Raw genomic sequence first — 24,318 nt, forward strand, 5'->3', positions numbered from 1 at the left:
TCCCAAAACCATATATATTTTTGAAAATACAACAAATACAACTACACTTAACAGAGAAACCAGAAGATACAGTACAACAGCCAGGCTACATCTACATCTGCAAGAACTCAGCATCTCATGAACAGGGTAAGATACAAAGCCGCAACCAGACGGGACCCGAGCACACCCCCCACTCCAGCTCACCGGCAGGAGGAAAGGAGTCAGAGTAGGAAGGGAGTGGAAGCACAGGGCTGCTAAATAACCAGCCCTAGTAATCTGCACTGGGAGCACACACACAGTGCATGGTGTACTGGATATTAGAGAAAGGGAAAAGTAAAATTTGTGAGCGGGTCCCCATAGCCGGCTCCCCTGGGACAAAAGAAAAGTGAGTGCTTTTTGAAAGTCTTAAAGGGACAGGGGCTTAACAGCTGGATGGAATCGTCCCGGCACACTCAGTCCAGAAGGCTGGGAATCCTGAGGAACTTAAGGTGTCCTAACCCCATGAGTGGGAAGGCAGCTCTGAAGCCCCTCATGGTGATAAGCAGCCTGCCATTAGATCCCCCTGCCGGCGCTGCCCTGCCACACCAGTCAAGCAGCTGGAGAGCAGCCCCGCCCACAGCAAACTCCCAGAGTCTCCTCCCAGCACACAGCTAACCAGGACAGATGCAGAGGCTGCCACCGGCGTGCAGCTGCCCGGCACAGACATGGGAAGCCGGGGCAAGATGTGAACGGGCGACATTTTCGCAGGAGAGCACACCTAGTGCGACTGCCACTCCCTGCAGGGCTCTGAGCTACCCCGAGGGCTGCCCCACCCACGGCAGCTCAGGGGATTAACCCTGAGACAGACCCCTATGTGAGGGTAAACGGTAAGGCAGCGGAGAGGGGAAGGCAACTAGTAATGAGGAAGGGACTTTGTTCTCCCGGCTAATACATGCACAACTCGCTGATGATCACTTCTGTTGCCATGAAAAGGGAGAAGAACCTGGTCCAGTCCAAAAATCACTCAAACAACACCACAGAGAGGGCCTGGCAAGATAGATATAACCAATCTTCCTGAAAAAAAAAAACTCAAAATTAAAGTCATAACCATGCTGACGGAGCTGCAGACAAATATGCAAGAGCTAAGTAAGGGATGAAGTGTGGAGGGAGATAACAGAAATGAAAAGATCAATTGAAGGGCTTAAGAGCAGACTGGATAAGGTGCAAGAAGACTATTAATGGAATAGAAATCAGAGAACAGGGATACAGAGAAGCTGAGGCAGAGAGAGATAAAAGGATCTTCAGAATGAAAGAATATTTAAAGAACTGTGTGACCAATCCAAATGGAACAATATTCGCATTATAGGGGTATCAGAAAAGAAGAGCAAGAAAAAGGGATAGAAAGTGTCTTTGAAGAAATAATTGCTCAAAACTTCCCCAAGCTGGGGAAGGAAATAGTCTCTCAGACCATGGAAGCCCACAGATCTCCCAACACAAGGCACCCAAGGAGGACAGCACCAAGACAGATAATAATTAAAATGGCAAAGATCAAAGACAAGGACAGAGTATTAAAGGCAGCCAGAGAAAGAAAAAAGTCACCTACAATGGAAAACCCATCAGTCTGTCATCAGACTTCTCAACAGAAACCTTACAGGCCATAAGAGAATGGCATGATATATTTAATGCAATGAAACAGGAGGGCCTTGAACCAAGAACACTGTATCCAGAACGATTATCATTTAAATATAAAGGAGGGAGTAAACAATTCCCAGACAAGGAAAAGTTGAGGGAATTTGCCTCCCACAAACCACCTCTACAGGGTATTTTAGAGGGACTGCTGTAGATGGAAGCACTCCTAAGGCCAAATAGATGTCACCAGAAAACATAAAATCACAGCAAAGAAAGAAGAACAATCAAATACTAACTAAAGGCAAAAAATAAAATCAACTACCCACAAAAGCAGTCAAAGGAAACACAAAAGAGCACACACAAAAAAACACCTAACATACAAAGAACAGAGGAAGAGGAATAAGAAGGGAGAGAAATAGGTGGGGCGGAAGATGGCGGCGTGAGTAGAGCAGCGGAAATCTCCTCCCAAAACAGCATATATCTATGAAAATATAACAAAGACAACCCTTCCTAGAATAAAGACCAGAGGACACAGGACAATATCCAGACCACATCCACACCTGAGAGAACCCAGCGCCTCGCGAAGGGGGTAAGATACAAGCCCCGGCCCCGCGGGAGCCGAGCGCCCCTCCCCCCAGCTCCCGGCGGGAGAAGAGCAGGCAGAGCGGGAGGGAGACGGAGCCCAGGACTGCCGAACACCCAGCCGCAGCCACCCGGGCCAGAGTGCAGGGCCCTCGATACTGGGAAAACAGGGCAGCAAGAACAGTGAGCAGGCACTGGAGGCTGGGCGACAGAGGACATAAGAAAAGCGCGCGACCATTTTTTTTTTTTGCTTTTTTGCTGCTTTGTTTTGGCGAGCGCTTTTTGGAAGTCTTAAAGGGACAGGGACCCCAATATTAGGGAAACAGGGCAGAAAGACCGGTGAGCAGAGGCCTGAGGCTGGCACTGGAGAATAAAGAAAAACGAACGACCACCTTTTAAAAAAATTTTTTTTTTTTTTTTAATTAAAAAAAATTTTCTTGGTTTCACTGCAGAGGGCTGGTAATTACAGATATGCTTTGGTTATGTAACTATACTCCTATTATGTTAATGTGTGTGTGCAATTTAAGTAGTAGCTTAAAACCTATACATGCTGAAGTTACTCTACAAGAAGATATATCAAAGAAATAATCAATCTTCCCATGTTTTCTTCCGCCTGCTACTTCTATAGCTTTTCTTCTTCCTTCCTAATTACAACCCTTAAATAGAATTTGTGCCTCATATCAAATTTACCGAGTATCATAATTCTTCCAAGTGGTAAAGATACCTCAAGACAAATGCTGGGCATAGAAGCCACAGGGCATAAATATGCAAAGAAGTAAAAAGCTAACTTTTTCAAACAATAAGGCTTCTCTCTCACTTACCAACTTCACATTTCCCTGTATGGCCCCGGAAGATGACTGGTTAGCCAGAGACGGGTAAGATTCCTCAAGGGAGGAACAACCTAAGACAGGCACAGTCGCAGGGGGGCCATCAGGTGAGAAATTGGGGATCAACAGAGGTGAGGCTTAGAACCTCACCCCCCCGTTCTGAGAGAAATCTTCTGCATACGTGGATGTTTTATTGCCCTGGTCTAGCTTGGATTAACACATAGTCTACAGGCACACACCTGATCATCTACATGTGCTCTCATACAACACTAAACTATGTTTTCTACCTTTATCTTGTATCTACCTACCACTTCAGCATTTTATTAAAAATAATAATAATAAAGAGAGAAATGTGGTATCCACATATAAATCAAGTATAAAAACCAAATGAGTATTCATATTTGAACTGACTGTTTATAGTTCATAATGCATGAGCAAAACCGAAAGTTTCTGTGATGACTGCCCTTGTACTGTTCACTATGTAACTTATTCATTATGTAAGAATTTGTTCTACATGTAAAAACTTGTTTGTTATGCCTCAGAAGATTGGAGACTGACAAAAATTAGGCTTGGGGTGGAATAATGATTGTGCATTGAGCATTGACTCCCCTATACAGAATTTTATTGTCGTTAACAACCATTTGATCAATAAATATGAGAGATGCCCTCACAAAAAAAAAAAAAAAAGGACAGACTTCCAATGGTAAAATAAATTAGTAACCGGGATGTAATGTATAGCATAAGGAATATAGTCAAAATATTGTAACAGCCTGGTAGGGTGATAGCTGGAACCTAGAATTATGTATATAAATGTTCTACCACTGTGTAGTACACTTGAAACTCATGTAATGTAATACTGTGTGTCAACTACCCTTCAATAAAAAATAATTATTATAAAAAAAATAATAATAAAAATAAAAATAAATAAAAAAAATAAAATAAATAAAAAAAAAAATTTTTTTTCTTGTTTTTTTTGTGGTCGTTGTTTTGTTTTGGCGGGTGCTTTTTGGAAGTCTTAAAGGGGCAGGGCGGGCCACTTAATCGAGAGGTAGGGAATCCGGGATCTCTGGGCACCCTAACCCCTGGGCTGCAGGGAGCAGGGAGGCCCCTTACGGAGATAAATAGCCTCCCAGCAGCTCCTGCTCCAACGCGACTCCACCATTTTGGAGTAGCTGCCCGAGCCAGGCCACGCCCACAGCAACAGCGGAGATTAACTCCATAGCAGCCGGGCAGGAAGCAGAAACCCTGTCTGCGCGCAGCTGCGCAGCACAAGCCACTAGAGGCCGCTGTTCTCCCAGGAGAGGAGGGCCACAAACTAACAAGAAAGGAAGTCCTTCCAGCCGTCACTCGTCCCAGTTCTGCAGACTATTCCTATCACCATGAAAAGGCAAAGCTACAGGCAGACAAAGATCACAGAGACAACACCAGAGAAGGAGACAGACCTAACCAGTCTTCCTGACAAAGAATTCAAAATAAGAATCATAAACATGCTGACAGAGATGCAGAGAAATACGCAAGAAAAATGGGATGAAGTCCGGAAAGAGATCACAGATGCCAGAAAGGAGATCGCAGAAATGAAACAAACTCTGGAAGGGTTTATAAGCAGAATGGATAGAATGCAAGAGGCCATTGATGGAATTGAAATCAGAGAACAGGAACGCATAGAAGCTGACATAGAGAGAGACAAAAGGATCTCCAGGAATGAAACAATATTAAGAGAACTGTGTGACCAATCTAAAAGGAGCAATATCCGTATTATAGGGGTCCCAGAAGAAGAAGAGAGAGGCAAAGAGATGGAAAGTATCTTAGAAGAAATAATTGCTGAAAACTTCCCCACACTGGGGGAGGAAGTAATCAAACAGACCACGGAAATACACAGAACCCCCAACAGAAAGGATCCAAGAAGGGCAACACCAAGACACATAATAATTAAAATGGCAAAGATCAAGGACAAGGAAAGAGTGTTAAAGGCAGCTAGAGAGAAAAAGGTCACCTATAAAGGGAAACCCATCAAGCTAACGTCAGATTTCTCAACAGAAACCCTACAGGCCAGAAGAGAATGGCATGATATATTTAATACAATGAAACAGAAGGGCCTTGAACCAAGGATACTGTATCCAGCACGACTATCATTCAAATATGACGGTGGGATTAAACAATTCCCAGACAAACAAAAGCTGAGGGAATTTGCTTCCCACAAACCACCTCTACAGAACATCTTACAGGGACTGCTCTAGATGGGAGCACTCCTAGAAGGAGCACAGCACAAAACACCCAACATATGAAGAATCGAGGAGGAGGAACAAGAAGGGAGAGAAGAAAAGAATCTCCAGACAGTGTATATAACAGCTCAATAAGCGAGCTAAGTTAGGCAGTAAGATACTAAAGAGGCTAACCTTGAACCTTTGGTAACCACGAATTTAAAGCCTGCAATGGCAATAAGTACATATCTTTCAATAGTCACCCTAAATGTTAATGGGTTGAATGCACCAATCAAAAGACACAGAGTAACAGAATGGATAAAAAAGCAAGACCCATCTATATGCTGCTTACAAGAAACTCACCTCAAACCCAAAGACATGTACAGACTAAAAGTCAAGGGATGGAAAAACATATTTCAAGCAAACAACAGTGAGAAGAAAGCAGGGGTTGCAGTACTAATATCAGACAAAATAGACTTCAAAACAAAGAAAGTAACAAGAGATAAAGAAGGACACTACATAATGATAAAGGGCTCAGTCAAACAAGAGGATATAACCATTCTAAATATATATGCACCCAACACAGGAGCACCAGCATATGTGAAACAAATACTAACAGAACTAAAGGGGGATATAGACTGCAATGTATTCATTCTAGGAGACTTCAACACACCACTCACCCCAAAGGATAGATCCACTGGGCAGAAAATAAGTAAGGACACGGAAGCACTGAACAACACAGTAGAGCAGATGGACCTAATAGACATCTATAGAACTCTACATCCAAAAGCAGCGGGATATACATTCTTCTCAAGTGCACATGGAACATTCTCCAGAATAGACCACATACTAGGCCACAAAAAGAGCCTCAGAAAATTCCAAAAGATTGAAATCCTACCAACCAACTTTTCAGACCACAAAGGCATAAAACTAGAAATAAACTGTACAAAGAAAGCAAAGAGGCTCACAAACACATGGAGGCTTAACAACACGCTCCTAAATAATCAATGGATCAATGACCAAATCAAAATGGAGATCCAGCAATATATGGAAACAAATGACAACAACAACACTAAGCCCCAACTTCTGTGGGACACAGCAAAAGCAGTCTTAAGAGGAAAGTATATAGCAATCCAAGCATATTTAAAAAAGGAAGAGCAATCCCAAATGAATGGTCTAATGTCACAATTATCGAAATTGGAAAAAGAAGAACAGATGAGGCCTAAGGTCAGCAGAAGGAGGGACATAATAAAGATCAGAGAAGAAATAAATAAAATTGAGAAGAATAAAACAATAGCAAAAATCAATGAAACCAAGAGCTGGTTCTTCGAGAAAATAAACAAAATAGATAAGCCTCTAGCCAGACTTATTAAGAAGAAAAGAGAGTCAACACAAATCAACAGTATCAGAAACGAGAAAGGAAAAATCACGACGGACCCCACGGAAATGCAAAGAATTATTGGAGAATACTATGAAAACCTATATGCTAACAAGCTGGGAAACCTAGGAGAAATGGACAACTTCCTAGAAAAATATAACCTTCCAAGATTGACCCAGGAAGAAACAGAAAATCTAAACAGACCAATTACCAGCAACGAAATTGAAGAGGTAATCAAAAAACTACCAAAGAACAAAACCCCCGGGCCAGATGGATTTACCTCGGAATTTTATCAGACATACAGGGAAGACATAATACCCATTCTCCTTAAAGTTTTCCAAAAAATAGAGGAGGAGGGGATACTCCCAAACTCATTCTATGAAGCTAACATCACCCTAATACCAAAACCAGGCAAAGACCCCACCAAAAAAGAAAACTACAGACCAATATCCCTGATGAACGTAGATGCAAAAATACTCAACAAAATATTAGCAAACCGAATTCAAAAATACATCAAAAGGATCATACACCATGACCAAGTGGGATTCATTCCAGGGATGCAAGGATGGTACAACATTCGAAAGTCCATCATCATCCACCACATCAACAAAAAGAAAGACAAAAACCACATGATCATCTCCATAGATGCTGAAAAAGCATTTGACAAAGTTCAACATCCATTCATGTTAAAAACTCTCAGCAAAATGGGAATAGAGGGCAAATACCTCAACATAATAAAGGCCATCTATGATAAACCCACAGCCAACATTATATTGAACAGCGAGAAGCTGAAAGCATTTCCTCTGAGATCGGGAACTAGACAGGGATGCCCACTCTCTCCACTGTTATTTAACATAGTACTGGAGGTCCTAGCCACGGCAATCAGACAAAATAAAGAAATACAAGGAATCCAGATTGGTAAAGAAGAAGTTAAACTGTCACTATTTGCAGATGACATGATACTGTACATAAAAAACCCTAAAGACTCCACCCCAAAACTACTAGAACTGATATCGGAATACAGCAAAGTTGCAGGATACAAAATCAACACACAGAAATCTGTGGCTTTCCTATATACTAACAATGAACCAACAGAGAGAGAAATCAGGAAAACAACTCCATTCACAATTGCATCAAAAAAAATAAAATACCTAGGAATAAACCTAACCAAAGAAGTGAAAGACTTATACTCTGAAAACTACAAGTCACTCTTAAGAGAAATTAAAGGGGACACTAACAGATGGAAACTCATCCCATGCTCGTGGCTAGGAAGAATTAATATCGTTAAAATGGCCATCCTGCCCAAAGCAATATACAGATTTGATGCAATCCCTATGAAACTACCAGCAACATTCTTCAATGAACTGGAACAAATAATTCAAAAATTCATATGGAAACACCAAAGACCCCGAATAGCGAAAGCAATCCTGAGAAAGAAGAATAAAGTAGGGGGGATCTCACTCCCCAACTTCAAGCTCTACTATAAAGCCATAGTAATCAAGACAATTTGGTACTGGCACAAGAGCAGAGCCACAGACCAATGGAACAGACTAGAGAATCCAGACATTAACCCAGACATATATGGTCAATTAATATTTGATAAAGGAGCCATGGACATACAATGGCGAAATGACAGTCTCTTCAACAGGTGGTGCTGGCAAAACTGGACAGCTACATGTAGGAGAATGAAACTGGACCATTGTCTAACCCCATATACAAAAGTAAACTCAAAATGGATCAAAGACCTGAATGTAAGCCATGAAACCATTAAACTCTTGGAAGAAAACATAGGCGAAAACCTCTTAGACATAAACATGAGTGACCTCTTCTTGAACATATCTCCCCGGGCAAGGAAAACAACAGCAAAAATGAATAAGTGGGACTATATTAAGCTGAAAAGCTTCTGTACAGCAAAAGACACCATCAATAGAACAAGAAGGATCCCTACAGTATGGGAGAATATATTTGAAAATGACACATCCGATAAAGGCTTGACGTCCAGAATATATAAGGAGCTCTCACGCCTCAACAAACAAAAAACAAATAACCCAATTAAAAAATGGGCAGAGGAACTGAACAGACAGTTCTCCAAAAAAGAAATACAGATGGCCAACAGACACATGAAAAGATGCTCCACATCGCTAATTATCAGAGAAATGCAAATTAAAACTACAATGAGGTATCACCTCACACCAGTAAGGATGGCTGCCATCCAAAAGACAAACAACAACAAATGTTGGCGAGGCTGTGGAGAAAGGGGAACCCTCCTACACTGCTGGTGGGAATGTAAGTTAGTTCAACCATTGTGGAAAGCAGTATGGAGGTACATCAAAATGCTCAAAACAGACTTACCATTTGACCCAGGAATTGCACTCCTAGGAATTTACCCTAAGAATGCAGCAATCAAGTTTGAGAAAGACAGATGCACCCCTATGTTTATTGCAGCACTATTTACAATAGCCAAGAATTGGAAGCAACCTAAATGTCCATCAATAGATGAATGGATAAAGAAGATGTGGTACATATACACAATGGAATACTACTCAGCTATAAGAAAAGGGCAAATCCAATCATTTGCAGCAACATGGATGGAGCTGGAGGGTATTATGCTCAGTGAAACAAGCCAAGCGGAGAAAGAGAAATACCAAATGATTTCACTTATCTGTGGAATATAAGAACAAAGGAAAAACTGAAGGAACAAAACAGCAACAGAATCACAGAACTCAAGAATGGACTAACAGGTACCAAAGGGAAAGGGATTGGGGAGGATGGGTGGGTAGGGAGGGATAAGGGGGGGAGAAGTAGGGGGGTATTAAGATTAACATGCATGGGGGGTAGGAGAAAAGGGAGGGCTGTACAACACAGAGAAGGCAAGTAGTGATTCTACAACATTTTGCTATGCTGATGGACAGTGACTGTAAAGGGGTTTATAGGGGAGACCTGGTATAGGGGAGAGCCTAGTAAACATAATATTCGTCATGTAAGTGTAGATTAGTGATAGCAAAAAAAAAAAAAAGGGCAGTTCCTGTGCAGTAACCTCCAACGAGTTCTACACAAGGGTATAAAGGGCATATAAAAGTGTAGGCAAAGGGTCTGTTTGTGGTTATACAGAGGATCAAAGCCTAATTGGGCTACCCCGAAAATGAACTAAGATACGATATGAAAAAGAACTTCCAACATCTGCACCCTCTGGAAGACTCATGCCAGAAGATGATCATCAAAAAACCCCAACAAAGATCCACGCACTGCTACAGCTGTAGATGCACTCATCCCACCAGTTCCTGGACCTGCCATGGGAATGAGGAAGGAGATATCTAAGCTGGCCTGTGCATACAGTAAAACAACAAAATTGGACTGGATCTATACTGTTGGAACTCAACCAAGAATTTGGAGAAGTGCAAATTGTAGCGCTCCAAACTCCTCCAACTACAGACTATTTACTGTTAAAAGAACATATGGCATGTGAACAGTCCCCAGGAATGGGTTGTTTTAATTTGTCTGATTTCTCTCAGACTGTTCAAGTTCATTTGGACAATATCCACCATATCATAGATAAGTTTTCACAAATGCCTAAGGAGCCTAACTGGTTTTCTTGGTTTCACTGTAGATGGCTGGTAATTACAGATATGCTTTGGTTATGTAACTATACTCCTATTATGTTAATGTGTGTGTGCAATTTAAGTAGTAGCTTAAAACCTATACATGCTGAAGTTACTCTACAAGAAGATATATCAAAGAAATAATCAATCTTCCCATGTTTTCTTCCGCCTGCTACTTCTATAGCTTTTCTTCTTCCTTCCTAATTACAACCCTTAAATAGAATTCGTGCCTCATATCAAATTTACCGAGTATCATAATTCTTCCAAGTGGTAAAGATACCTCAAGACAAATGCTGGGCATAGAAGCCACAGGGCATAAATATGCAAAGAAGTAAAAAGCTAACTTTTTCAAACAATAAGGCTTCTCTCTCACTTACCAACTTCACATTTCCCTGTATGGCCCCGGAAGATGACTGGTTAGCCAGAGACGGGTAAGATTCCTCAAGGGAGGAACAACCTAAGACAGGCACAGTCGCAGGGGGGCCATCAGGTGAGAAATTGGGGATCAACAGAGGTGAGGCTTAGAACCTCACCCCCCCGTTCTGAGAGAAATCTTCTGCATACGTGGATGTTTTATTGCCCTGGTCTAGCTTGGATTAACACATAGTCTACAGGCACACACCTGATCATCTACATGTGCTCTCTTACAACACTAAACTATGTTTTCTACCTTTATCTTGTATCTACCTACCACTTCAGCATTTTATTAAAAATAATAATAATAAAGAGAGAAATGTGGTATCCACATATAAATCAAGTATAAAAACCAAATGAGTATTCATATTTGAACTGACTGTTTATAGTTCATAATGCATGAGCAAAACCGAAAGTTTCTGTGATGACTGTCCTTGTACTGTTCACTATGTAACTTATTCATTATGTAAGAATTTGTTCTACATGTAAAAACTTGTTTGTTATGCCTCAGAAGATTGGAGACTGACAAAAATTAGGCTTGGGGTGGAATAATGATTGTGCATTGAGCATTGACTCCCCTATACAGAATTTTATTGTCGTTAACAACCATTTGATCAATAAATATGAGAGATGCCCTCACAAAAAAAAAAAAAAAAAAAAAGGACAGACTTCCAATGGTAAAATAAATTAGTAACCGGGATGTAAGGTATAGCATAAGGAATATAGTCAAGATATTGTAACAGCCTGGTAGGGTGATAGCTGGAACCTAGAATTATGTATATATATGTTCTACCACTGTGTTGTACACTTGAAACTCATGTAATGTAATACTGTGTGTCCACTACCCTTCAATAAAAAATAATTATTAATAAAAAAAAAAAAAAAAAAAGAAGGGAGAGAAATAAAGAATCATCAGACTGTGTTTATAATAGCTCAATAAGCGAGTTAAATTAGACAGTAAGATAGTAAAGAAGCTAACCTGGAACCTTTGGTAACCACACACCTAAAGCCTGCAATGGCAATAAGTACATATCTTTCAATAATCATCCTAAATGTAAATGGACTGAATGCACCAATCAAAAGACACAGAGTAATAGAATGGATAAAAAAACAAGACCCATCTATATGCTGCTTACAAGAGACTCACCTCAAACCCAAAGACATGTACAGACTAAAAGTCAAGGGTTGGAGAAAGATATTTCATGCAAACAACAGAGAGAAAAAAGCAGGTGTTGCAATACTAGTATCAGACAAAATAGACCTCAAAATAAAGAAAGTAACAAGAGATAAAGAAGGACATTACATAATGATAAAGGGCTCAGTCCAACAAGAGGATATAACCATTATAAACATATATGCACCCAATACAGGAGCACCAATATATGTGAAACAAATACTAACAGAATTAAAGGAGGAAATAGAATGCAATGCATTCATTTTGGGAGACTTTAACACACCACTCACCCCAAAGGACAGATCCACCAGACAGAAAATAAGTAAGGACACAGAGGCACTGAACAACACGCTAGAACAGATGGACCTAGTAGACATCTATAGAACTCTACACCCAAAAGCCAACAGGATACACATTCTTCTTAAGTCCACATGGAACATTCTTCAAAATAGGCCACATACTAGGTCACAAAAAGATTCTGAGTAAATACAAAAAGACTGAAATTCTACCAACCAACTTTTCAGACCATAAAGGTATAAAACTAGAAATAAATTGTACCAAGAAAGTAAAAAGGCTCACAAAGACATGGAGGCTTAACACCATGCTCCTAAATAATCAATGGATCAACAACCAAATCAAAATAGAGATCAAGCAATATATGGAAACAAATGACAACAACACAAAGCCCCAACTTCTGTGGGACGTAGCGAAAGCAGTTTTAAGAGGAAAGTATATAGCAATCCAGGCATATTTAAAGAAGGAAGAACAATCCCAAATGAATAGTCTAAAGAAACAATTATCGAAATCGGAAAAAGAAGAATAAATGAGCCCTAAAGTCAGGAGGGACATAATAAACATCAGAGAAGAAATAAATAAAATTGAGAAGAATAAAACAATAGCAAAAAATCAATGAAACCAAGAGCTGGTTCTTCGAGAAAATTAACAAAATAGATAAGCCCCTAGCCAGACTAATAAAAGAAAAAGAAAATCTACACACATCAACAGAATCAGAAATGAGAAAGAAAACATCATGATGGACCCCACAGAAATACAAAGAATTATTAGAGAATACTACAAAAAACTATACGCTAACAAGCTGGAAAACCTACAAGAAATGGACAACTTCCTAGAAAAATACAACCTTCCAAGACTGACCAAGGAAGAAACAGAAAATCTAAACAGACCAATTACCAGCAAAGAAATTGAATCGGTAATCAAAAAACTACCCAAGAGCAAAACTCCCGGGCCAGATGGATTTACTGCGGAGTTTTATCAGACATACAGAGAAGACATAATACCCATTCTCCTTAAAGTTTTCCAAAAAATAGAAGAGGGAATACTTCCAGACTCATTCTATGAAGCCAGTATCACCCTAATACCAAAAGCAGGCAAAGACCCCACCAAAATAGAAAATTACAGACCAATATCCCTGATGAACATAGATGCAAAAATACTCAACAAATTAACAAACTGAACTCAAAAGTACATCAAGAGGATCATACACCATGATCAAGTGGGATTCATCCCAGGGATGCAAGGATGGTACAACATTCAAAAATCCATCAACATCATCCACCACACCAACAAAAAGAAGGACAAAAATCATATGATCATCTCCATAGACGCTGAAAAAGCATTCAACAAAATTCAACATCCATTCATGATAAAAACTCTCAACAAAATGGGTATAGAGGGCAAGTACCTCAACATAATAAAGGCTATATATGAAAAACCCACAGCCAACATCATACTGAACAGCGAGAAGCTGAAAGCATTTCCTCTAAGATCGGGAAAAAGACAGGGATGCCCACTCTCCCCACTGTTATTCAACATAGTACTGGAGGTCCTAGCCAGGGCAATTAGACAAAACAAAGAAATACAAAGAATCCAGATCTGTAAAGAAGAAGTCAAATTATCACTATTTGCAGATGACATGATACTGTACATAAAAAACCCTAAAGACTCCACTCCAAAACTATTAGAACTGATATCGGAAAACAGCAAAGTTGCAGGATACAAAGCAATAAAGTACTTTTTAATTAAGGTATGTACATTGTATTTTTTAGACTTAATGCTGCTGCCCACTTATTAGACTATAGAATGGTGTAAACATAACTTTTATATGCACTGAGAAACCAAAACAACTCATTATTGCGATATTCACTGTAGTGCAGTGGTCTGGAATCAAACCCACAAATCTCTAAGGTATGCCTGTATCCTAAGTGTTCTCTGTAGTGTGCAATAAAGCAAATGACTGCGCAAACTGGAGTTTTCTGCATGGGAAGAAAAGACAGACAGATATTCTACCATAACTTGAATTGAAGTAAAACCCCTCTCAACTCAGGGGTGTTATTTTCTCCTTAGCTTTATCCAGGGAAAGGCTTAATAATGGCCAACTGGGTATCAGTAAATAACACAAGTACTGAAACAACTTTATAGGCCCTAAACGGAGTTGCTCCTGTGCAGGGTTCCACATCAGGAAACTGAAACATAAGGTAAATTTTGAGTCCCTGTAAATGCTCTGTAAATTTCAAGTTACTGCAAAGTGACTAAAAATACAATATATGCAGTCAGCCAATCCCCAAACACCAAGCCAATTATGGGACCAATGAGGTTAACTGTGTGGCTCCAGCCAAATCAGTTCTTTACTCTTAATTTTATAAAAGCTTCTTGCCTTCCCCCCAATTCTGCAGTTCTCCAAGAAGAGACTGTCTGCTTCATGAAGTGTTAAAGTCTGTCTTCATCACCTGAATTGTTTTCTTTAATCATTTTTTAACACAAGAGAGTTATCTCAAGAATACCATTTCCCACTAAAATAAAACCAAGACCTCTTGTAGAAAATGCTAATTGCACGTCTAAAGCAAGAAACATAAAAGATGAGTATGAAGTATTTTAGTTTCCAAGGTTTCTAGAAGGGCATCAAAGGCTACAATAACTGTAAGGCCAATAGGAGTCAGGAGCCAACATGAGTTTTCAATGGCAAAAGAGAAAGCATGAATATCAGTAATACTTTTAATGAATCCAAACACATCAAATATGTTAGAAATATGTTTAAGAATACTAAAACATTCATTGGTCATGTTTGGAAGATGCAAGGAAACAAGTCATTTAAAAAAGTTATAAAGAGTGAATCAAGTATTTCTTACCCTTCCTATATAAAGTGTACCTCAGGTAATCGTTAAGAGCAAGTTTCCCTTTACAAAAGTATTTCAAGAATACCTAACAATTAAAATATCACCATCTTACAATCCTTAACAAACTGATGAATTAATGACCAAAGCCTGCTAAAAATCACAAAAATAGAGACAACCTGACATTTCAAACCCTCTCATGAAACTACACACCACCACCTATAAAACTGTCCTAACAGAGGGAAAACCTGATTTTCCACATTCAACTGCCAATTTACAAGAAATACAAGAGACAGAGGAACATGTTCACCACCACCCAGGGATGTAATCAGCAAAATCCAGAGAGTGGGTAGCTATAAGACAATTAGATATATTTAACAAAGTTAACTACAGGGGGAGAAATGGAGGGGGGAAAATGTAGATTTGTTTTTAAAAGATACTTAATAAGGATCAATATAAGAAAAACAGATTTTATTGGATCCTGATTCAAACCAAGTGTCTTAAAATGTTTTATGAGGCAAACAGTTAATACAAATGTTAATTAGAATTGTGAGGTTTAGGATTTATTGTGCTTTTATTTTTAAAGATGTGATAATGGTACAACGGTTTGGTTTATGTTAACATTTAAATAGATGAAATTATGTCTGAAATCCATTTTAAAACAATTTGGTGAGAATGGGTTAGATGAAACAAGATTGTTCACAACAAAATGAGGCTAGATGATAGACTTGTGGGGTTATATACTACTACTCTACTTGTGTATGCTTGAAATTATTAACATTATTAATAAATTATTTAAATTAATAATTATGTAACAAAATTATCCCATAAATTTTATTAATTTAACATTTCAATTTATATTTTATTATAAAAATAAATTTTAAACTTCAAATTTTAATTTTATTTACAGAAACTATATTATCTCAAATATATAAAATGTTTTTATCACAATGTTTTAAACAAAAAAAGCTCCAAAAGTGTTAAGGAACAGTAGAAAACTAGTCTATCAAAATAGTGTATTTATATTTTACTTATGTAATTTCATAATGACGATAGTATTTAAAGGAAAGAACAATAAAAAATGACACTTTAAAGAACATTTAATGAACATTTAATCCTGATTGGCAAATTAAATTCTTACCCTGTTTTTTATCTATAAAATGATAATACTAGCTAGCTCACATGTTTAGTGAATCCACATACACAATAAATCCAATAGTCCTTCCCACTTGTCACTAGGAGAAATAGAAATAACAAAGGGAGCACAATCCCACCAAGCTGTTAATTCTGATCAGACTAAGTCATAACACTACGATACATTAAGCATCCAAGAATTGCAGTAAACTCTTAGGTAATCACTAAAGGAAATCAAAATCAAGACAGAGCCAAGAACTACAACATGTGTTCCCACCTCAGTTATAAATTCCTAATCATTCTAAAAGAAACAGAAGAGGAGGGCTCTCTACAAAGGTACTGTTGAAGGCAAAATTTACTTGTCTAAAGAAAATCTGTAGACACTGAAACCTCAGCCATTATGCAAAACCAAGCATTCTAACATTTACCTTCAAAATTAATTACTAAGTGACTTTACTTCTTTCACTCCAATTACATTTGAAACACTTAACTAAATGTTACGTGTAAGACATATAAACTACAGGAATAGTCCCACACCTCAAGGTCCTGTGAGTAGAGAAGACAATCAAACCAATTATAACACAGGCATACTTTGAGAATATTGCAGGTTTAGTTCCAAACCACAATAAAGCAAATCAAATGAATTTTTTTGTTTCCTAGCGCATATATAGTGTTTACACTATACTGTAGTCTATTAAATGTGCAAAAGCATAATGTCTAAAAACAATGTGCAGGAAAGCAATATGGAGGTTCCCCAAAAAACTAAAAATAGAAATACATTTGACCTGGGAAATCCACTCCTAGGAATTTACCCAAAGAACGTACTTTCTCAGATTCAAAAAGACATGTGCACCGCTATGTTTCTTGCAGCATTATTTACAATAGCCAAAATATGGAAGTAACCTAAGTGTCCATCAGTAGATGAATGGATAAAGAAGATGTGGTACATATACACAATGGAGTATTATTCAGCCATGAAAAGAAAAGAAATCCTCCTGTTTCAACAGCATGGATGGATTTAGAGAATGTTATGCTCAGTGAAATAAGCCAGGCAGAAAGACAAGTACCAAATGATTTCCCTCATTTGCGGAGTATATCAATGAAGCAAAACTGAAGGAACAAAACAGCAACATACTCATAGACTCCAAGAAGCAACTAGTTGTTACCAAAGCATAGGGGAGGGGGAGGGCTGTTGGGGAGGGAGGGAGAAGGGGATTCAGGGGTATTATGATTGGCACACATGGTGTGGGAGGGATCATGGGGAAGACAGTGTAGCACAGAGAAGGCAAATAGGGACTCTGTGACATCTTACTATATATACTGTTGGGCAGTGACTGCAATGGGATATAGGGGGGACATGATAACATGGGTGAATGTAGTAATCACATTGCTTTTTCATGTGAAACCTTCGTGAAACCTTCATAAGAGTGTATATCAATAATGCCTTAAAAAAAGGCCTTTCATTAGTTCCTATTCTCGGTATTTCTATAGCAATTGACAGTTCAGAGCATTTCTAAAAATATTCACTTCCCCTGATTTCTGTAATATATTCTGTAATATATTGCTGGTTCTCCTTATATTTTAACTATTTCATCCCTATCTCCTGCATTGACTCCCCTTATTCTGTTAGACTTTATTAAAAAAAAAACACACAATGTACATACACCTTTATTATAAAATACTTTATTGCTAAAAAAGAATGCCAACTATCCGAGCTTTCAGCTGATGAAATCACTGATCACAACAAATATGATAACAATGAACAAGTTCTAAATATTTGCAAGAATTACCAAAATGTGACATAAAGTGAGCAAATGCTGTTGGAAAAATGGTGGCAACAGTCTTGCTCAATGGTGCAACAAACCTTCAATTTGTAAAACTGAACAAAAAAAACACAGTATCTGCAAAGCACAATAAAATGAGGTCTGCCTGTGTGGCATTAAGTTGGCCACATAATACAGAGCCTTGCTGGTGTAAAGATGGACAGTTCCACCCGATTCCCCACTTCAAGGAAGTTCTAGTTGCCCTAGCAGTCAGCTTCTTCACAGTTTATCTCATCTGCAGCTCTATTACTCAAGGACACATGCCCTCCTGAGGAAGACTGGACCTCATACAACAGAGCAGGGATGTAACGGCCTGGCCCTTTGGGCCCACTGTAGGTCAACACTGATATCCTTTCTAGTACTTCCCTAAAGTTGGTCCAAGTTCTGTTGGGTTTCCCCAGCTCTTCTTCTGCCCAGTTCTGTTTCCAACCTCACCCTACAGGTGTTGAAATCTTATAAAAAACCTGCCTTCCAAACTGCCTCATATCTGCTTCCAGAGAACAGCAATATAGGTCCAACTCAGGAATCTGAGCTTAAAATTAAGTGGGATAGAGGTACACAAAAGATCTTAAAACAGCAAAAAGACTAAGGAAGATGTTTCTGAGTAGGGCTGTCTGGGGCAGCCAAACTTAGGACTAGAAGACCTTCCAACCCAGTCTCTAATTTTCTTCTACTTCTTTGTCCTCCATAAACAGAGACTCAACACATAATGTTGTAGACTCAAATTCACATCTGTCATTTTCAGGCAGAGTACCAGTGGCTGAACCCTGGTGTAAAAAAGAACAGTTATTACCCACCTTGCATGAGTGCATCAAGAATGTAAGAACTGACATAAAATCTCACTAAAAATAATGTCTGCGAGATACCAGATGATGACAGAAACATTGTTTGGAAAGTGTTGCAGTAAGAAGCCACATACTTGTTGCTGTCGCTGTGGCTCAAAGGCCTATCACTTTCACAAGTCGATTTGTAGCATATGTGGCTGCCCTGACAAGCAGAAGAGACAGTATGACTGAAGTACCAAGACAAAAAGATGAAATATCATGGGAACCAGCAGAATGAGACACATAAAAACTGTGCACTCCAGATTTGGACATAGATTCCATGACAGAACAACACCTACACCCAAGAGGGCAGCTGTTGCAGCATTCAGTTCATCTTAAGGATTTCAATGACTAGTCCCACAGTACCTGTTGTGGTTTTAAAATACAATAATGCCTACCTAGTACATTATAAATGCTTGAATAGTTGCTTTGGAGAATTGACCATACACACACAATGACTGAACTGAAAGAATGTCTAGCACTTTTCACTCAACAACGTTACAACCAATCTATGCTGTTCCATGCAATAGTCCCACTGCTTCCCAGTATACCTTGCTGAGGGACAGTTGGATTGTTTCTAGCTTGGGGCTATTGTGATATGCTCTCTGATGAACATATATGTGGATTTCTGCTTAGTATACGAGTCGAAGTGGAACTGTAGGAGGTATGTTCAGTAAATCAAAGAGGAGCTCCTAAGATGTATCATTTTTCTTGATCTATATGGTCCATAACAAGTATATATTCATTTTATGAAAATTCATCTACATACTTCTGACTTGTGTACTGTTCTGAATATACATTTTAGTTCAATAAAAACTAAAAAAAAAAAGTACACAGCAGGTGCTTAACTAACAGCTGCCTGTAATTGTTAGGTCACATTCTGACCAATACAGCTTTCAGAATTTATGCTGAGGAATTAATCCAAATAAAGGAAAAAAGGGGGAAGTCTTCACTGGCAAGGCTGTATTGAATTTGGTTCTTAAAAGATAAGAATTCCAGGAATAGCATTTAGAACTGCACTTAAAGGGTCCTGAACCTCATGCTGAGGAGACCAGATTTGTTCTGAAGATGACCACTGAAGGTATTATTAGAGCAATTCATCAAAGCAGCATCAAATGCAATAAACCCTGTAAACACACATACCTACAGAGAAACAGTAGTAGGTGAAAAGAAAAAAACCAAATAGAGAGCAGATAATTTTAAGCTTTTCCATTAGAAAGCAGAACAGAAGAGTTGCCCGAACTTGCATTTCTAGGAATCTATCCTACAAATGTACTCATACATACATGCAAATAGCAGCACTGTCAATAGCAAGACAGAAACAAAAAAACTCATACAGTCTAAATGTCCATCAATAGTAAATTATGATTCATTCATACAAGCTTTTCATGTATGGATAAAGAATAATTTCCAATGAGACTTGTAAACTTAAAAAAAGTCAACATGCAAAATAGTATAATCATATGCCACCATATAGAAGGAATGGGAGATTCTTTCCTATTTCTATATGCTAAAAGCAAAAGACATTTAATACTAGTGTTAAGATGAGGAAAAACTGGAACCCATATACACTGCTCACGTAAATGAAAAGTAATGCAGTGCTTTATAAAAGTCTCGCAGTTCCTCAGAAAATTAGTTACCATATAACCCAGTAATATCATTCTTCAGTATATACCAAAAATGGAAAACAACGTTTGCCCAAAAATTTATAAACATACGTTGATAGCTGCACTATTCATAACAGCCAGGAAATGGTAACAGACATAAATATCCAACTGAGGAATAAATAAAATGTGGAATATCCATACAAAAGGCTATTATTCATCATTATGAGGAACATTCATAATACTATTAGTTATGAAAATGAAGTACCGATACATGCACCAACGCAGAAGAACTCTGAAAACATTGTGTTAAGTAAAAGTCAGACACAAAAGGCCACACATGACATGATTCCACTTATATGAAATGTCCAGAAAAGCAAATCCAAAAAGCAGAACATAGATTAGTGGTTGCCAAGGGCTGCAGGGAAGTAGAAATGGGCAGCAACTGCTAATGGATTCAGTGTTTCTTTTTGGAGTGATAAAAACACTCTGGAGTTAGATGGTGACATTTTAATTTAGTGAATCTATCAGGAACTACCAAATTTTGTATTTTGAAAGGCTGAGTTTTACAGTTTGTATAGTATATCTCAATTTTAAAATGTAGATTTAAAAATTGGGACAAAACCAGATCAGATATTCCATAATTTTTATAGGAAAAAAAAAATCCATGAATCCAAAACAAAAAGATCGGGATAACAGTTCTTTTAAATGTCAGGCTGAAGAGAAATCACTCTAAATAGGGGAGCAAGGGGCAAAGTTAGATACTTTTCAAGCAACATATCCACATAAGTTTTGAACTTTCTTTCCACTGAATACTTACTTCTTTAATGGTACTTGTTTTCTGACTAGTTTACTTACATGCTGTATTTCCTGCTGGCTGGCTCGGTAGTTTTTCTTGGTTAAATTGTCCACCAGGTAGCTGATTTGAGACAAGGCCAGCGAGAGCGAGTCAAGATTCATTGCTGGTTGGGGCGGAAGCAGGCGGCCGAGCCCGGCGCAAAATCACCATTATTCCCCTTTAGTCACCTCAGAGGCAGGTTAATGCTTTCTTTGTAATTGGCCTATATCTAGTGTCTGTATAGTATCTTCAGTTCTTCTTTACCAGGGACCTTACTGTGTTCTGAAACATGGCACCTGTTTAAAAATGAGAAATTTTTTAATTAGTTCATTTTTTATCAGGGACAGAAGGGTTAAAGGACCTTCATCTTTCCAGCTTAGTGCCTGAAACATCAAGGGACTTAATAAATTTTTCTTAAGATGTCTCAACCACTATTGATAAAAGATGCAAATTTTTTAAATTAAATAGGGCCAGTATGAACAGAAAATGACCCCACCCAAAAAAGTTGTACTTACCAAGACAACCTATATTTGAGATTTCCATTTTATCAATTTCAAAATAATTTGTAGCATACCCTTCAGAAGCAACAGGAAAAGTATATGACTAAAATTAGAGTTTGTGGAGACACTCACCTGATGTTATCAGTCCCTCTTCCCACACTAACTACAATCTATTTACAAGACCCCATTTATTCACTTTATTCCTATGTGCTGCTTCAGAATTACTTTGGTATTAAGTATTAAAGTTGTACCTTACTTAGGATGTATGTTTCAGGTATCTGAATGGCTAACTTAAAGGCAACTAAGGGCTCCAGAACCCAAATTCCTTCCGGTAATGTTAAAACTTTTCACTAGAATTTAGAAAGGCAAGTCAAGGTAGTAATACAGCTAAAATGACAGGATGCCTATCACTTTATTTCCAACCACCAAGTGAGTCAGAGAACTATTCTGTATTACCACCACCCACCCTCCAAAAAAAAAAAAAACAAAAACACGTTTTTTATCCTTAAGAATTCACCAAGTGGTGCCTGTGCAACCCTTCTTCAAATACCTAGTGCAGCTGCAGAACCAAGCAGGAAAACAGGGCCATCACTTGAGTTCATGGGCAACCTTAACCCTATTTCAGAAGTAACAATGTTTTACCTCCCAAAATTACAACATTCCAATTTCAATTTTCATCAGAGAAAATAATTTGTTGCCTGTTATGCGGGGAAACATGCAATGTGAGGAATTATCAACCTACAGAATCCGGGCAGATCTCAACTTTGAATGAAGTTTTATTCAACCAAGTGATTAAAACCCAAGATGGGAAAGGATTCATGAAACTGGTTTGGAACATCAACACTCAAATACAGATCAAACCCAGAAAGTAACACTGGGTTTGATGAGCTATCCTGGAACTCTGTATTCTATCAGGAACCTTTTTTGTTCCTCTTCAGATACAATGACTTTGGAATTCAGATGCTTTTTGAATATGGGTGTTTAAAAGGTCACCCAAAGAGTAATAAGAGCAAATAAATTTGTAGCACACTGGGAAAAAAAAAAAAAAGAATTCACCAAGTATTGCTGCTGAAACACAACAATCTGAATACAAAGAGCTGAGTTTATCCATAGCTTCATGTTCTGAAATCTCATAATTTCATCACAATCAGAACTTACCATATAAGGTAGGAGAAATTCACAAAGATTAAAACCCCTTCGTAAAGACACTTAAACCTTTATCTTTAATAACAGTTTCTCATCAATGTGGAAAAACTACATTGTTTTGTTTATACAAAGCACAGCTTCTACCTTTGCTATACCTCCACATGCTTGTTAAAAAAACTAATGGAAGCTTGGGAATGTGCCACAATAGTTTTTGTTCGTTCTACAATAACACATATCAGAAGTTAAAGATAAATTATGCTTTTGTGAATCCATTATAAGTAACTAAACTGGCCTGCTATAAATTCTCAAAGCACACTGTTTCCTTCATGCTATGCTGATAGCATGTTTTGTTTCAGAATAGAAGAAATCTAAATCTGAGGCCACACCATAAGGAAGATACAGGCAGAGAGGACTTAATAGGCTCCTAACAGTATAACGGGCATAACCTTTTCTGAAATTCAAATAAAAAGTGTTAATTGAACCACCCTTGAACCTCTAATTCCGCTATTAAGACTGTATCCCTCCAGATATATTGCCTCAAGAACTCGAAACACATTTTCGTTGAAATATTGTTTTATCATAGCAAAAAGACAAATAGTAAAATATAACTTTAAAAATATCATGACATATCAAAAAAAGGCAAGTGTTACAAGAACAAAGTAAAAATGTCCAAGAAAGATGCTCATTAAGACAGGAAAAATTTTTCTTCGTTAAATAACTGAAAAATGAATATTCAGAAATATGTGGCATTCCTATACACTAACAATGAACTAGCAGAGAGAGAAATCAGGAAAACAATTCAATTCACAATTGCATCAAAAAGAATAAAATACCTAGGAATAAACCTAGCAAAGGAAGTGAAAAGACCTATACTATGAAAACCATAAGACATGCATGAGAGAAATTAAAGAAGATACCAATACATGGAAACACATCCCATGCTCATGGATAGGAAAAATTAATATTGTCAAAATGGCCATCAGCCTAAAGCAATCTACAGATTCAATGCAATTCCTATCAAAATACTAACAGCATTCCTCAACAAACTATAGAGAAAATCATTCTAAAATTCATATGGAACCACAAAAGACCCTTAACAGCCAAAGCAATCATGAGAAGGAAGAATAAAACTGGGGGATTATGCTCCGCAACTTCAAGCTCTCCTACAAACCACAGTAAACAAGACAATCTATTACTGGCACAAGACCAGACCTATAGACAAACAGAACAGACTAAAGAGCCCTGACATAAACCTAACCATATATAGTCAATTAATATATGATAAAGGAGCCATGAACATACAATGGGGAAATGACAGTCTTTTCAACAGCTGGTGTTGGCAAAACTGGACAGCTACATGCAAAAGAATGAAACTGTATTGTTTAACCACACACAGAAAAGTAAACTCGAAATGAATCAAAGACCTGAATGTAAGTCATGAAACCATGAAACTCTTACAAGACAACATAGGCAAAAATCTACTGAACATAAGCATGAGCAACTTCCTGAACACATCTCCTCGAGCAAGGGAAACAAAAGCAAAAATGAACTCATGG

At 38.1% G+C, this 24,318-nt stretch overlaps 1 protein-coding gene across 10 annotated transcripts in view; it reads right to left on the reverse strand.

Annotated features, from left to right (window-relative positions):
- CNOT1 (CCR4-NOT transcription complex subunit 1) overlaps positions 1–24,318 on the reverse strand; it is a 154,158-nt gene that overhangs the window by 105,174 nt on the left and 24,666 nt on the right. For all 10 annotated transcript variants that reach the window (XM_057493550.1, XM_057493551.1, XM_036897937.2 and 7 more), the window contains exon 2: positions 21,137–21,412. In XM_057493550.1, the coding sequence (XP_057349533.1) occupies positions 21,137–21,238 (102 nt within the window). In that variant the 5' untranslated portion in view covers positions 21,239–21,412. The remainder of the gene's footprint in view (positions 1–21,136; positions 21,413–24,318) is intronic.

Source organism: Manis pentadactyla, chromosome 15 (assembly GCF_030020395.1).
Source record: "Manis pentadactyla isolate mManPen7 chromosome 15, mManPen7.hap1, whole genome shotgun sequence".
NCBI lineage: Eukaryota > Metazoa > Chordata > Mammalia > Pholidota > Manidae > Manis > Manis pentadactyla.